Here is a 12705-nt window from a genome sequence, read left to right as displayed (position 1 = left end):
GGGGGGAGGGTTGGGGGTTCTGAGGGGGCAGGAAGTGGGAGGGAGTGGAAGGGGCAGGGGCGGGGCTAGGACAGGACAGGGGCGGGGCTAGGACAGGACGGGGGCGAGGCTAGGGCGGGGCTCCTCCCGTCCTCTTTTTTGATTGTTGAAATATGGTAACCCTATTACTGCAGGCTAGACCACAAACTGAATGTAGCTCAAAGGCGAGGGAGGAGTTAACCAGCTGTTCAGTGTCTGTTCTCACTGAGCAGGTGTTGGGGTTCCTGAAAATAAGACCGCCAGGATTGTAGGCCCCACTTGAGGTGCCTGGCAATGCCAAGTGGAGTCAGTGGGAGCTGCAGATGCTCAGTATTTCTGAGCTCCCCAAACCAGCCACTCTGGGAAATGCAGGTGGACTAGCACAGGGGTTCTCAAACTGGGGGTCGGGACCCCTCCGGGGGTCGCAAGGTTATTACATGGGGGGGTTGCGAGCTGTCAACCTCCACCCCAAACCACGCTTTGTATCCAGCATTTATAATGGGGTTAAATATATAAACAAATGTTTTTAATTTATAAGGGGGGGTCGTGCTCAGAGGCCTGCTATGTGAAGGGGGTCCCCAGTACAAACGTCTGAGAACTACTGGACTAGTGTGAGCCTCAGCCGCTCCCTTAACAGCTAGCTGCTATGAGCCTTTGTCTCTCGCTCGCACAGCGATATCTTCCTCCCCCACAGGAATGCGGGGGCCCAGCCAGCCAACTCCTCTCACAGTTCCCTCAGCTTTGAAGCCAAGCAGTCAACTGTTCCCATCTGTACAAGGTACAAGTTACCTCCTCCCCCTGCTAGCAGACTGGCTTTGGCTTTCAGCTGGTCCAGAACCTGAGCACTAGCTCAAAACACTCCCTGAACTTTGGGCAAGTTTGGATCTGGGTCCAAACTTCATAGCTGGTTCCTAGATCTCTAATGTCTGGACTGAAGCCTGAGATCCCAAAGTTTGGTTGGGCTCCCCACTGCAGCACTGGCCCCTATTTCTCTCTGCAGGGCTGAATCAAAAGCCTGGCTCCTAATTCTCTCTGGTAGCGTTTTATCCCCACTTGGCACAGGTGGACATGACTGCCCCAGGGGCAGGGCAATGGAGCATTAGACCTGGGGACTATCCTATTAAAAATAGAAGAGATCCCTGCCTCATTCACCCAGCCACAGCCCCCGAACTGCTCTGGGAGAGGCAACCCACCCAGCAGCTGTAAACAAGACAAAGGTAATTGAATCCAATACCAGCCCTTCTGGGAAACCCCAGTGGCCAGAGCTGCCAGTAAGTGCAGGCTTGGAATTCGCATGAATAAAGCAATCAGATGAAGCAGGATGTGTGATGCCCTGATAGGACACGCCACGGTGAGAGGGTTGGCAAGTTTGTTTGGACATATACCCGGAAGTTTCATCACATGACATAATCTTTAATTAAAAATTAATTTCTTGGGACTAGGACAATGCTGGAGGGTTGGCAGGCAACCGTACTTGGTGAGGGTTAGGCAAGAAGCGGTTCCAGTAACTCCAAGGCACATCAGTGCTAGGCCAAAATGTCTATGAGTAATATGAACTCTTAAGGAAAACCCTGCTGTTCAGGGAAGTATTTTGAAAATGGACTCATTGAATTTGGGATTAAGGCCTGTGTGAGGAAAATGACTTCACAATAGTTATGATTAAGGACAAAATATTTTAATCAGCTTTTTTAAAAGAGATCTGCTCCATTTTTAGGGCCTGCCCTTTTTGGTTTTTATTGTATTTAATTTTCCCCAGGAATGGATTGGTGTTTATACCACAACAAAAACCGGTGAAAATCGGTGCAAAAAACTATTAATAATTTTTCAGGGTAAATATCGGGGCTTATTTTGGTGGATGGAAGGAGGGGAGTATTCAGTAGATTAATGCTTTGATGAATGGAATGAATTGTGGTTTGCTGCAGAACTAAAACAGAACTCAAAACCCAGTGTGACCTCTGAGTTTAAGAAAACAATAGATCTCTAATCCCCAAATAAGGCTTTTCATTTGAATAAACAGTTTACTGTTGTAGATTTAGAACTATTTAGCTTATAAATATTTACATTTAATGATTGGGCCGCACCATTTGCAGCTCATACACTCAACTTCTTCTTTTCTCATGTTTTGGTTTTTAACGTTTGAATACTTCCTTGTGTTCTGAAACATCTTTTGAGAGTGATTTTCATTTTCTTCCTCTTTTAGTGTGTCAGATCTTTAACCCGTTATCTGCTAACAGCATGACATTGTGGGCCCAGGTTCATCAGCACATTCAAATGCACACGTATAACCCATGTGCATAATAGGGAGATATCTCTTTAAGAGGCCAGCAGCCAATGATGCACGCCAGGGTGTGGTTGTTCCAGTTGCAGTAGAGGAATAAACATGGCTCTAGAGAAGCACTTTGGAGGGGAAGGGCCTGAGGCAAGATTGTTCAGCTCTGGATTTAAACTTTCCCAGAATGACCTGGGGTTACTCTCACCTGCAGGGGTGTGGACAATGCATCACGCCCATCTCTTATAGGACTTGTCACAGGGAAGAAGACAGAAGGAGAGCCTTAATTACACACACACAAACAAAGGGCTGGCTGCAAAAAGCTTGAATGTCAGATACTGGTTCTGTAAGACTGGCTGTAGTTAAGCAGGGTTATCTGGTAACAGGGCAGAAGCCGGATGGGCTACGCTGCTTCCATAGGAAAGCAAAGAGACAACTAGCAAAACTTAAAAACAAAAATAAAAACACACACACACACTCCACCAGCCTTAGCCAATGTGGCAAGAGCAGGGTTTCAGCAGTGGGCTGAACTAGTGACCCAAGCAATGTGCAGGAGGAGGTGCGCTAGGGGATGATCCTGCTCCCATTTCAGTCCATGGGAGCTGCATCAAACCCCTTCACCTAACACAAGAACCAGGGGTCACCCCTCACGCAATGGAATGAATAGGCAGCAGATTTAAAACAAACATAAGGAAGTATTTTTTCACACAACACACTGCCTGGCCCCTGAGCTCCCAGCTGGGGAGGCTGTCCCCCAGTCCCTCCCCTGCTGTCCCCCCTCCCCTGCAGCCTCAGCACACTGTGCCGCCAGCACTTTGGCCCACCGCTCCTATCGGGCAGCACGGGCGGCATGGCTGGCTCCGGCCAGGCGGCGGGACTGCGAGCTCCTGCTGCTCTGAGCAGCATGGTAAGGGGATGGGGAGTGGGGGGGTTAGATAAGGGGCAGGGGTTCCCGGGAGCAGTCAGGGGACAGGGAGCAGGGGATGGTTGGATAGGCATGGGAATCCCAGGGGGGCTGTCATGGGGCGGAGTTGTGGATAGGGGTCTGGCCAGTCAGGGGACAGGGAGCAGGGGGGCTAGGGTCCCGGGGGGCAGTTGGGGGTGGGGTACCGGGGGGAGTCAGGGGACAAGGAGCGGGAGAGGTTGGATGAGTCGGGAGCTCTGAGGTGGGCAGGAAGTGAGAGGGGGCAGATAGGGGGCGGGGGCCAGGCTGTTTGGGGAGGCTCAGCCTTCCCTACCCGGCCCTCCATACAGTTTCGCAACATCAATATGGCCTTCGGGCCAAAAAGTTTGCCCACCCCTGGGCTAGCACCTCGCTGGTGCAGCAGAGCCTGGGATCAGCCTGCTAGTCAGTGAATGAGGCTAATGTGGATATTGCCTGTCACTAATAGGCTGGATGTTCTGGCTTCCTTCAGTGAGGGTCACTTTTCCTTGCTGTAGCTAGGTGAGTTCTCTCCTCACGTCCCTGGTCCCTTCTCCCACCTCTCCCCCAGCAGCCTGCCCTGGCCGTGAGGCCACAGCCTTTCTAGGGTCCCTGATTGCCCTCCGAGAACCAGTCTCCTTCCCCCATTTCCTCTCCCTCCCAGCCTAGTGTACAGCAATGGCTGGGGGCCGTGCTCTTGCCAACTCCTGCTGCAGGCCTACAGAGGATATGGCTTTCTGCTGCTGGGCCCCCCTGTTCTCTGGGGTGAGCCCTCCCCATCACTACCCTCCCTCCCAGTACGCTTCAGTGGCAACACGCGCTCGCTCAGTCTCCTAGGCATAGCCCCACTCCCGCGGTGTGTGCCTCTCATCGGTATGTAGCAGGCTCTGGAGTGCTGGATTCGCCAATGGCTGCTGGTTCGAGTGTCTCCATTGTGCCTGCCATGTTCATTGCACCTCTGCTGGGACTGGCGGGGCAGCCCCCATCTGGCTGCAGAAGGGCCCCGTGTGGCCTTCCAGCCCCTCTTGGTGAGCACCCTGTGTCTAACTCATGCCTGGCTCCCCCAGGCAGGCTGAGCCTACTGGTCCGACTAGCAGAGCCCTGGTGGAAATGCTGGGGGAAGCCAGAGGCTCCACCCTCCTCCCCAACCCACCATTCAGAGCCATACAGGCATTTGAGAATTTTGGCCGCAAAAAACAAGCCAGCTTACAAGAGAGAAAGGAAAGTTTATTAGAGCCGTTCCCCCCGGCTCGCGGTTCTACTTCAAATCGCTCTACAAGTGCCTGTCTCTGCAGAGATGCCGAGGGGCACGTCACCCGCAGGAGAGCTGTCACCTTTCCCTTGGAGCCCACCTGGTCGCCTTGTGCCAGAAGGGCTGGCTCACATCACTCCACTGCGCAGTGCCCTGCCGGGCAGCCAGTGAGCAGCCCAGCGGCTGGGCTGTGGATGGAGAGTGGGCCAGTCACCCTCAGAGAAAGGGTGGTGGTGGGTAAAGCAGGATGGTATGGGGAAGAGTCCCATGGAGGCGGCACAGCAGTGCCCTGGCCCGAATCCCTGTGCCTCAGCCTGTTGGTGGAAAGGAGGACAGGGGAGAGAGCGTCTCTGAGGATGATAGTGCTGCTAGTGTTGTAAGAACAGCTGGAGTGCCGCCCTGAAGCCAGGAGGAGAGCACTGCTCCTTCCCCAGCTCACCAAACAGCAGGAGGCGGCCAGGCACCGGTAGTGAAGGAGCAAGCAGAGCTGGAGAGAGAGGTCGGAAGTGTAGGAAGTGTGGCAGGGGCAGTCCTGCCTGGGGAGCACTGTAAGAGTCAGGACACCCCCCTCCCCAGCCGGCTGCGGTGGGTCTAGACTCCAGGTTGCATTGCGTGTGTGACAGCGATGACGCCTGTTGCCACTAGGACGATGATGAGGATGAACAAGAGGAGGGACAGGACCAGGGCCATGATGTTTAGGCACTTGGCGGTGGAGCCGTAGCTGCTTGCGCCGCTGTGGTCGCCGACGACTTTACGATCCCTGGCCTGGAGGGAGGGAGGGAGGGAAGCAAATACAGCGCGTGATCCTCGTGCTTGGGGGCAGGGTGTGTGACCCTCTGGGCTCGCAGTCCCAGGGCCCCCAAATTCCGCAATCTCAGCCCCCCCTCTCCATGGAGCATGGACAGGGGTGTATGAATTTTGGGGCATGGGCCTGTGAGACTGTTGGGGGGGGGGGACACGTGGGAGAATCTCAAGGCCCTGGGGCAGTGGCTCTCAAACGTTTGTACTGGTGACCCCTTTCACATAGCAAGCCTCTGAGTGCGACCCCCGCTTATAAATTAAAAACACTTTTTTATATATTTAACACCATTATAAATGCTGGAAGCAAAGCGGGGTTTGGGGTGGAGGCTGACAGCTTGCAATCCCTCATGTAATAATCTTGCGACCCCCTGAGGGGTCCCGACCCCCAGTTTGAGAACCCCTGCCCTGGGGCGATGGGCAGATGTGCGGTCAGGGGCCATCAGAGCTTGGCTGTGGGTGAACAGTTGAGCTCCCAGGGGGATGGGCATGTCTGAACGCGGGGACCCTGGGGGCTGGGTTTAGGAACAAGCTGTGTGTTTCTTATCAACCGCCTGCAGGAAACAGGTGTTGCTCATGGGCAGAGAGAAACAACCAGGAAACTCCCCAGAAGGCCAGGGCTGGGAGGGGGAAGCGAATTCCTGTAGCATTGCTCTGCACAGAGGGGCTGAGTGCGAGCGGCAAGAGGTGGGAGAGCTGTCGGATCCCCATGTTAGAGCCTTACAAAGCTGCACAGGGGCTTCTCTGTGACCCCCGCATCTGTAATGGGAGAGGTGCAGGCCCTATCAGCCCCGAGGTCCCTGTGCGTTTAGACTCAGCCCCAGTCTCTCTCTCAGCAGTGGGGTTTCCTACGTCTGGGGCTCAGCCCCCTTGATTCCGGTTCTCTTCCCTTTTAGGGCAGCTCTGTGAGCGATAGCACCCCTTGCCCCAGTTACAGGGCTGTAGGATGTCTGCTCTCCCCCCCATTAGCACCATTAGTGCTCAGCCCCCAGCAATGGGGTCCCCACACTCAGGGCCTCCTTTGCAGTTCCAGTTGTCTCTCATACTTGGCCAGCAGCTGCTTATTATCCCCTTCCTCTGGCCCCAGACCTGGGCTCTGGCAGGAAGAGGCCCAGCGTGGGAGCTCCCACGCTCTATCTAGGCTGGGGAAGGGGGCGGGGCGGGGGGTTGTAAAGGTTACGGAGCTGGAAAGTTGCTACTAAACTTGGTCTGCTCCCAGGGCCTTAGGGTGACTTAACGGGGCAGCCCAGAATCCTGGCAGCACTGGCGGGCGGGGGGACCCCTCAGCCCAGCCCGTGGAGCCTCAGCCACTCATGCCCAGCTGCTCCCGGGTCACCCCCTTTGGGGAGAGTAGGCGGCAGGGTGGGGAATCGGGAGAGGCCTGTTCCGGGGTCAGAGGGAGCCACAGAAACCGCGTCTAGGTCAGCCTGAGGTCAAGGGCTAAGCCCGTCAAGGGAAGAGCCTCACCTCAGCCCCAGCGTGGTGCGCACGCATTCACCACAGCCCATGGCCTCAGGCGATTGCCCCGCCACAGGCTCCCCCGCGAGGCTGAGACCCACAGGCCCCAGACTCGCCCCCGGGGCCACACGGCACGCGCAGGGCGGGGCACGGGCCCCTCTCACCTTGACCGAGAAAACCAGCGCCATGAAACCGAGGCAGCAGAAGTTCACGTAGAGGGTGCTGAAGATGGACCAGATGATGTGGTCGCGGGGTGGGGGCTGGTACATGCTGATAACGGTGGAGCTGACGGTGGCCCCTGGGGAGACCACCCCGATCTCATGCTCTTCCTTCAGGTGCTCATAGTTGTGGTGTGGGAAGGGCTGGTTGCTGCGGGCCGGGAAGGCGTACGGGGGGTTCTCCATCTTCCCGCCGGGTGAACCTACAGCTGCTGGCTGAGCCTGGGCAAAGAGGGAGCTGCTGTGATCTCCCAGGCAGAGCTCAGGACTGGGGCAGCCTGGAGCTCACAGCAAGGAGGGAGGAGGTGGAGCTGCAAGAGAGGGCTGGCCCTTGGTTTCCTGCTCTGTGTGCGGCTCTCTTTGTATTGCCCCACCTCCCCACTCCTAAGTTTCATTTCCCGGCCATTTGAGAGCAAGCTGGAGAACAGAAAGGTTTCCTCTGCCAGCTGGGGTCCCAGGACCCTGCAATCACAAAAGGCCTATGAGTGGGGTGACTTGAATCCCGATATTAGGGGCTTTGTCTTGTATAGGACGTTATTACCCTGGTATTATTCTGATTTTTTCACACTTGCTCTCTGGTCACCTCAGCCCTCTTCCCTGGGATTTGCTTTCCCAGCTGCTCAGCCAACCCCCTGGAGTGCCCACCCTGACTAAGTGGGCGACAGCTGAGAGCGTAGCTCTTGCTGCACGGTTTACCATCACTTTTATCCCCCCTGTTTGCTATCTCTGGGTGGGATGGGGGCCACAGAAAGACAGGCCCAGAGGGTTGAGGGCACTGCACCCCAATAGCTGGGGTACGCATGCAATGTCCTGCTCAAGGTGTTTTACCCAGGCTCCTGCTCCTAGCACATGGAGCACTAGAAATACAGGCTGGAATTTTTGAGAGCCCAAGGGACGTAGGCGCCCAGCTCCCCACCAAGCCGTCCATCTCACACTCCACGACACATGTATGGAACAGATTAGCGCAGATGTGATCCAGCCATGAACAGCAGGAAGTCAGTAGACCAGTGCATAACAATAGTTTGACCCTATATACTGTAGGTCTCCCTTTGCACCATAGGGGAGGAGCTGCTACGAAGCATGGATCTCAAAGTTCTTTACAAAGAGGGATCCGTTATCATTGCCTTCCTTTTACAGATGGGGAAACTGAGGCACGGGCCAGTGAAGTGACTTGCCGAGGCTCACCGACTGAGTCTGTAGCAGGGCTCGGAATAGAACCCAGGGTTTCTGATTTCCAGCCCAAGCTACTAAATCAAACTTGCCTCTAATTGCAGGCAGGAGTGCAACTATAACACTGACACATAGCGCACAAAGAGCAGTGATGGCAAATGCCGCTGGGCTAATGTGAATCCTCGTAGCGGGCAGACTTGGAGGAGCATTGCCACCATCTGGGTCTTCCGTGGCTTGTCCCTGTTTCCCTGGATCTGCCCCCTTCCCAGGGCCTGTGCTGAGTTTCCATCCCATGACATATATGTCTGTCAGGATTGGAAGTGGCGGGGTCCTATCACAAGATAGCAGAGCCATGGTGCGAGGCACTCTCACTGCATTACACTTATTGGTCCTGTGCAAAATAGAGCAAAGGTGGCATCTCACTTAAATCTGGGGGGGGAGGGAAGGGAAGGGGAGATGGTGACTCCTGTGGCCAAGTGGGTTGGGGAGCAGCACTCTGGCGGAAGGAGAAGGCCTCTCTAGGAGCCCAGCCAGGGAAGCTGCTTCTCCTTCAGCTCACTGGAGGCCGAACATCAGTGATGCGTGAGGAGGCCTGGGGAAAGTCTGGAGCTGTCTGTTTGCTGGGGGATTAGCCGGTTTGCACAATTTCCCTGCTGGGTGGGGGTTAGGGGTAGCTCTGCTGATGGGAGCTGCCCACACAAGCCCTGCTGTTTGCTCAGGCCCTAGGCCAGCGCTGGCTTCGCTAGTATACAGTGGCACTGTAGTTCTCCCTGAGTTCAGGCCCACCAGGGCCGGCAATGGCGGGCGCGCTAGAGTAAACAGGCCATGGGGCGGTTCTCACCAACCCCAGCAGGGTTAGAGAATGGGATGGTAAAGGTGCCTGTGCCCTGTCTACGCTACTGCTCCCACCATGATTACCCTGGGGGGTGAACTAAAGCTAAAGTTAGCTGGTGGAGCTACCCCGCCAGGGGACCCTGCACCTACACTCCCAGCCCACCTGTCCCAGGGCCACAGGCTCAGTTAGGAGCTCTGAGGGGCTCCCCATCTCCTAGAGCCCGCCCGCCCTACAGCGGAGGTGACCTGGGACTGGGTCAATGTTTGCCCAGTTATCTAGCGCAGGTGCGGGGCAGTGACAGCGACAGCGACCGATCCTCGCTGTCCTGCCGTCCGCAGCCCCCCTTCTCTGTCGTGAGACGTGGTGGATACAAAGCAGTGGTAGCGGTTTCCCCCTCCTGCATGACTGGTCAAAAGGCAGAGGAAGTGGTGCAGAGCTATGTGGTTTCCCATGAAGATGTGATTCTGTACCTTTCACTCCCCTTGTCCCAACTGCTCCGCTGGCCCTGGGGCCGGGGAGGCCTCTCTGCCTCAGGACTCTCTCCTCTGTGCCTCTCCCCAAACAACCTCTCACTGGGCAGGAGCACAGAGCTTCCCTGCAACCGTCAAAGGGGCCGGGATGAAACCAGCTGCAGCTGGAGCTGAACAGGGCCCAGCCAGGTGCTGGAAACAGGCCAGCGAGCATGTTCGCACTGGGGGAGGGGCGGTGCAGTGTTTGGCTTCATCAGGCCCCTGAAACTGTGTTTCCGAGAAATCACGTGGCCCGTTAGCTCTCGCTTTCCCGAGTTGGACGGCAGGACCCTCCTTTCCCACCGGTTAGGTTTCTGGTGTCAAGGAAAGAGCAAATGATAGAGCTAATGCGGGGGTGGGTTGGAGGGGAAGAACCTGGAGACATGCAGTGGCTATAGACCCAGCCGTACACTGGGCCTCTTCCTAGATACTGCTGCCTCAGCTGCGTCAACCTCTGTTCCTTCCCTGGGACAGCCCCCGCATCCTCCTTCTCACTTTCCAGAAAGCCCCTGTACACCCTCTCCCTGGCACAGACCACTGGCCCCTCCTCTCACACCCGCTCCTGGCACAGAGAGAGAGAGAGAGAGAGTGTGTGTGTGTGTGTGTGTGTGTGTTCATGAGAGAGAGGATGTAGGAGCAAGGCTGGATCTGAGCTTTTAACAGCCCAGCATTTTGCATCGATGGGTTTTGGTTTAGCCCATTATAAAACTGGGGGCTCCTTCTTGCTAAATTCAGAGCCAGCTTTCAGAACCCACCCCAGCCATATGATGTGTGGAGCTGCAGCATTGTCAGCCCCAGGCATCCAAAAATCAGACCCCAAAAGAATCAGGATCAAATGTCAGTTTATTTTAAAAAATGTTTGGGGCTCTTCTTTTGCCTACTGGTTTCTGAGCCATCAGGGTTCCCTTGGGTCACATTTTCAAGGTTTTCCTCCACAACCAAGAGGGCTAGGAGCTTACCTTTGGGGAACACGTGCACGCACACACTTTTTCCATGAAATGTTTTCACACACACACACACACTTTTCCATGAAATGTTTTCACTCACACCCCCCACACACACACCCCCACGCACGTCCATGAAATGTTTTTACACACACACACACAAACACACACATTTTTCCATTAAATGTTTTGACTCCTGTAGCTGGCGTCTGCAGATAAATACCAAATATCACAAGACTCACAATAAAAATCACAGAATTTTGCAACTCTGGATTTGAGATTTTGGTTGGAGAAGTCTCTAGCGCTTGGTTTAGGAACGACAAACTGCGTGTGTGTGTGTGTGTGTGTACACATGTGCGTTACTGTCCCCCTCTCCCATGCCACTTCTGCTTTCTCTGGACAATAACCAAAACACAGCCAACTCAGTGGAAAGAGTTCCAGTGACTCTGATAGGCTTTGGATCAAGGTATCTGTGTGTGTCCCTGGTGGCTAGCACCGCCAGCCACCAGTGCTCCAGGCAGCGCGGTGAGGGGGCAGGGAGCAAGAGGGTTGGATAGAGGATAGGTGAGTTTGGGGGGGTGGATAGGGGTCGGGGTGGTCAGAGAGCAGGGAACAGGGGGTTGAATGGGGGCAGGAGTCCCGGGGGGGGGGGGGGATGGGGGGGGGAGGGGGGGGGGGGGTGGGATAGGGGGCAGGGGCCAGGTCACGCTTGGCTGTTTGGGGAGGCACAGCCTCCCCTAACCGGCCCTCCATACAATTTCAGAAACCTGATGTGGCCCTCAGGCCAAAAAGTTTGCCCGCCCCTGTGTTAAAGCTAATCTGACAAACGTCACTCTGATCCCAGCAGAGGAGTGTCCACACTTGGAGTTATACAGTATAACCAGAGTGGTTTAACTGGTCACTTTCCCCCATAGACAGGCCCTTAGCCCAACCTTGCAAAAAAACATTCTGCAGCCTAACCACTGCAGTGGCATGGGTGTAAAATCTGTGTCCCAATCACACTTGTCTCAAAGAGGTGTGAATGCCGTCTTCCTCCCGGCAGTGAGCAGAGCCTTAGAGGTTTTAAAGCCCTGCCAGAGGAGGTGTGTCGTGTGTGCATACAAAGCGAGAGGGGGGAGTATTAGAACACTCCATCCCTGGGAATCGGTGACCTGTTTTAAGTCCTGGGCCACAACCTGTTCTCAGGTATGTCGCCATAAAGCAGCAATAGTCCCACCAGCTTCATTCCAGTCTGAGATGATTTTCAAAAGCTGGATCACGGCCCCGCAGCTACAGAGGAAAAGCTGGGGAGTGCAGGAGGGGGAAGCTTTTCAGCATAAAGACAGACCTGGAATAAGGGCAGCACAGACAGCCCAGGTGGTTTCAGGTGATTTTCTGACCTTATGGTACATATTGCCCCATCCTTTTTTAAGTCATTTTATCTAGTGCCTCATTTTGCAGCTCCTCTGTTGAGTAAAAGTGTTGCGGGGGTTTAAGAACCACTGTCTCTATCCTGCATGTATCCCCCCTTTCCTGTACGCTCTATTCGATTATCTCCCCCTCTGTCTATTTCAATGTGTCTCCCTCTGTGCCAGAGTAAATTGTCACAAGCGAGAAAGAAGGGGAAAACCCACATTTCATCAGAAACTGGACTCAACCAGGAAGCAGGCGATAGAAAGTTTGTGCTTGCTTCAGGGTTAGAACTAGGATGTGGTCCAGCTGACTTCAGCTGCTGAGAATGGGGCGATTAGTATGTTATGAAAGCATGCTAGGGGTGGGAGGAGTCGGGAGTGCTATGGGAAATAGCATTAAGTGGGAGTTAACAGAGTGCATTGGAAAAGGTGGATTTAGCTCCACTTTGATCTAAGTTGGGATTAATGGCGTTTTCCTTGAGAATCAAAGGAGTATATTGCATTTAAAACCTCTGATAGGTTGTATCCAGTCATAGTCCTTCCATTCAGACTACCCAGGGCTCCAGCCACTTATCAGAGGTTAATAGACACTCTTAATCTAAAGCAGGGGTCGGCAACCTTTCAGACGTGATGTGCCAAGTCTTCATTTATTCACTCTAATTTAAGGTTTCGCGTGCCAGTAATACATGTTAACGTTTTTAGAAGGTCTCTTTCTATAAGTCTATAACATATAACTAAACTATTGTTGTATGTAAAGTAAATAAGGTTTTTAAAATGTTTAAGAAGCTTCATTTAAAATTAAATTAAAATGCAGAACCCCCCGGACCGGTGGCCAGGACCTGGGCAGTGTGAGTGCCACTGAAAATCAGCTCGCGTGCCGCCTTCGGCATGTGTGCCATAGGTTGCCTACCTCTGATCTGA

General features: G+C 54.4%; 1 protein-coding gene across 1 annotated transcript; it reads right to left on the bottom strand.

The window, feature by feature from the left end:
- Nucleotides 1-4415: 4415 nt before the first annotated feature.
- On the bottom strand, nucleotides 4416-7256 carry LOC117877387 (interferon-induced transmembrane protein 1-like). The gene is made up of 2 exons (XM_034770475.1): nucleotides 6882-7256; nucleotides 4416-5226 (listed from the first exon to the last, which is right to left on the bottom strand). Exons 1-2 carry the CDS (start codon nucleotides 7119-7121, stop codon nucleotides 5053-5055), a joined length of 414 nt encoding a protein of 137 aa, XP_034626366.1. The 5' UTR covers nucleotides 7122-7256; the 3' UTR covers nucleotides 4416-5052.
- Nucleotides 7257-12705: the final 5449 nt, after the last annotated feature.

The sequence above is a fragment of the Trachemys scripta genome, chromosome 4 (assembly GCF_013100865.1).
Source record: "Trachemys scripta elegans isolate TJP31775 chromosome 4, CAS_Tse_1.0, whole genome shotgun sequence".
NCBI lineage: Eukaryota > Metazoa > Chordata > Testudines > Emydidae > Trachemys > Trachemys scripta.
The sequence above is the reverse complement of the archived record's forward strand: the minus strand, read 5'-3'. Positions and strand labels throughout refer to the sequence as shown.

Excerpts from the sequence above, each read along its gene's own strand:
- LOC117877387 (XM_034770475.1), bottom strand. The coding sequence starts at position 7,121 with ATGGAGAACCCCCCGTACGCCTTCCCGGCCCGCAGCAACCAGCCCTTC. Across the intron at positions 5,227-6,881 it reads CGCTGGTTTTCTCGGTCAAG|GCCAGGGATCGTAAAGTCGT; the intron begins GTGAGAGGGGCC and ends CCCTCCCTCCAG.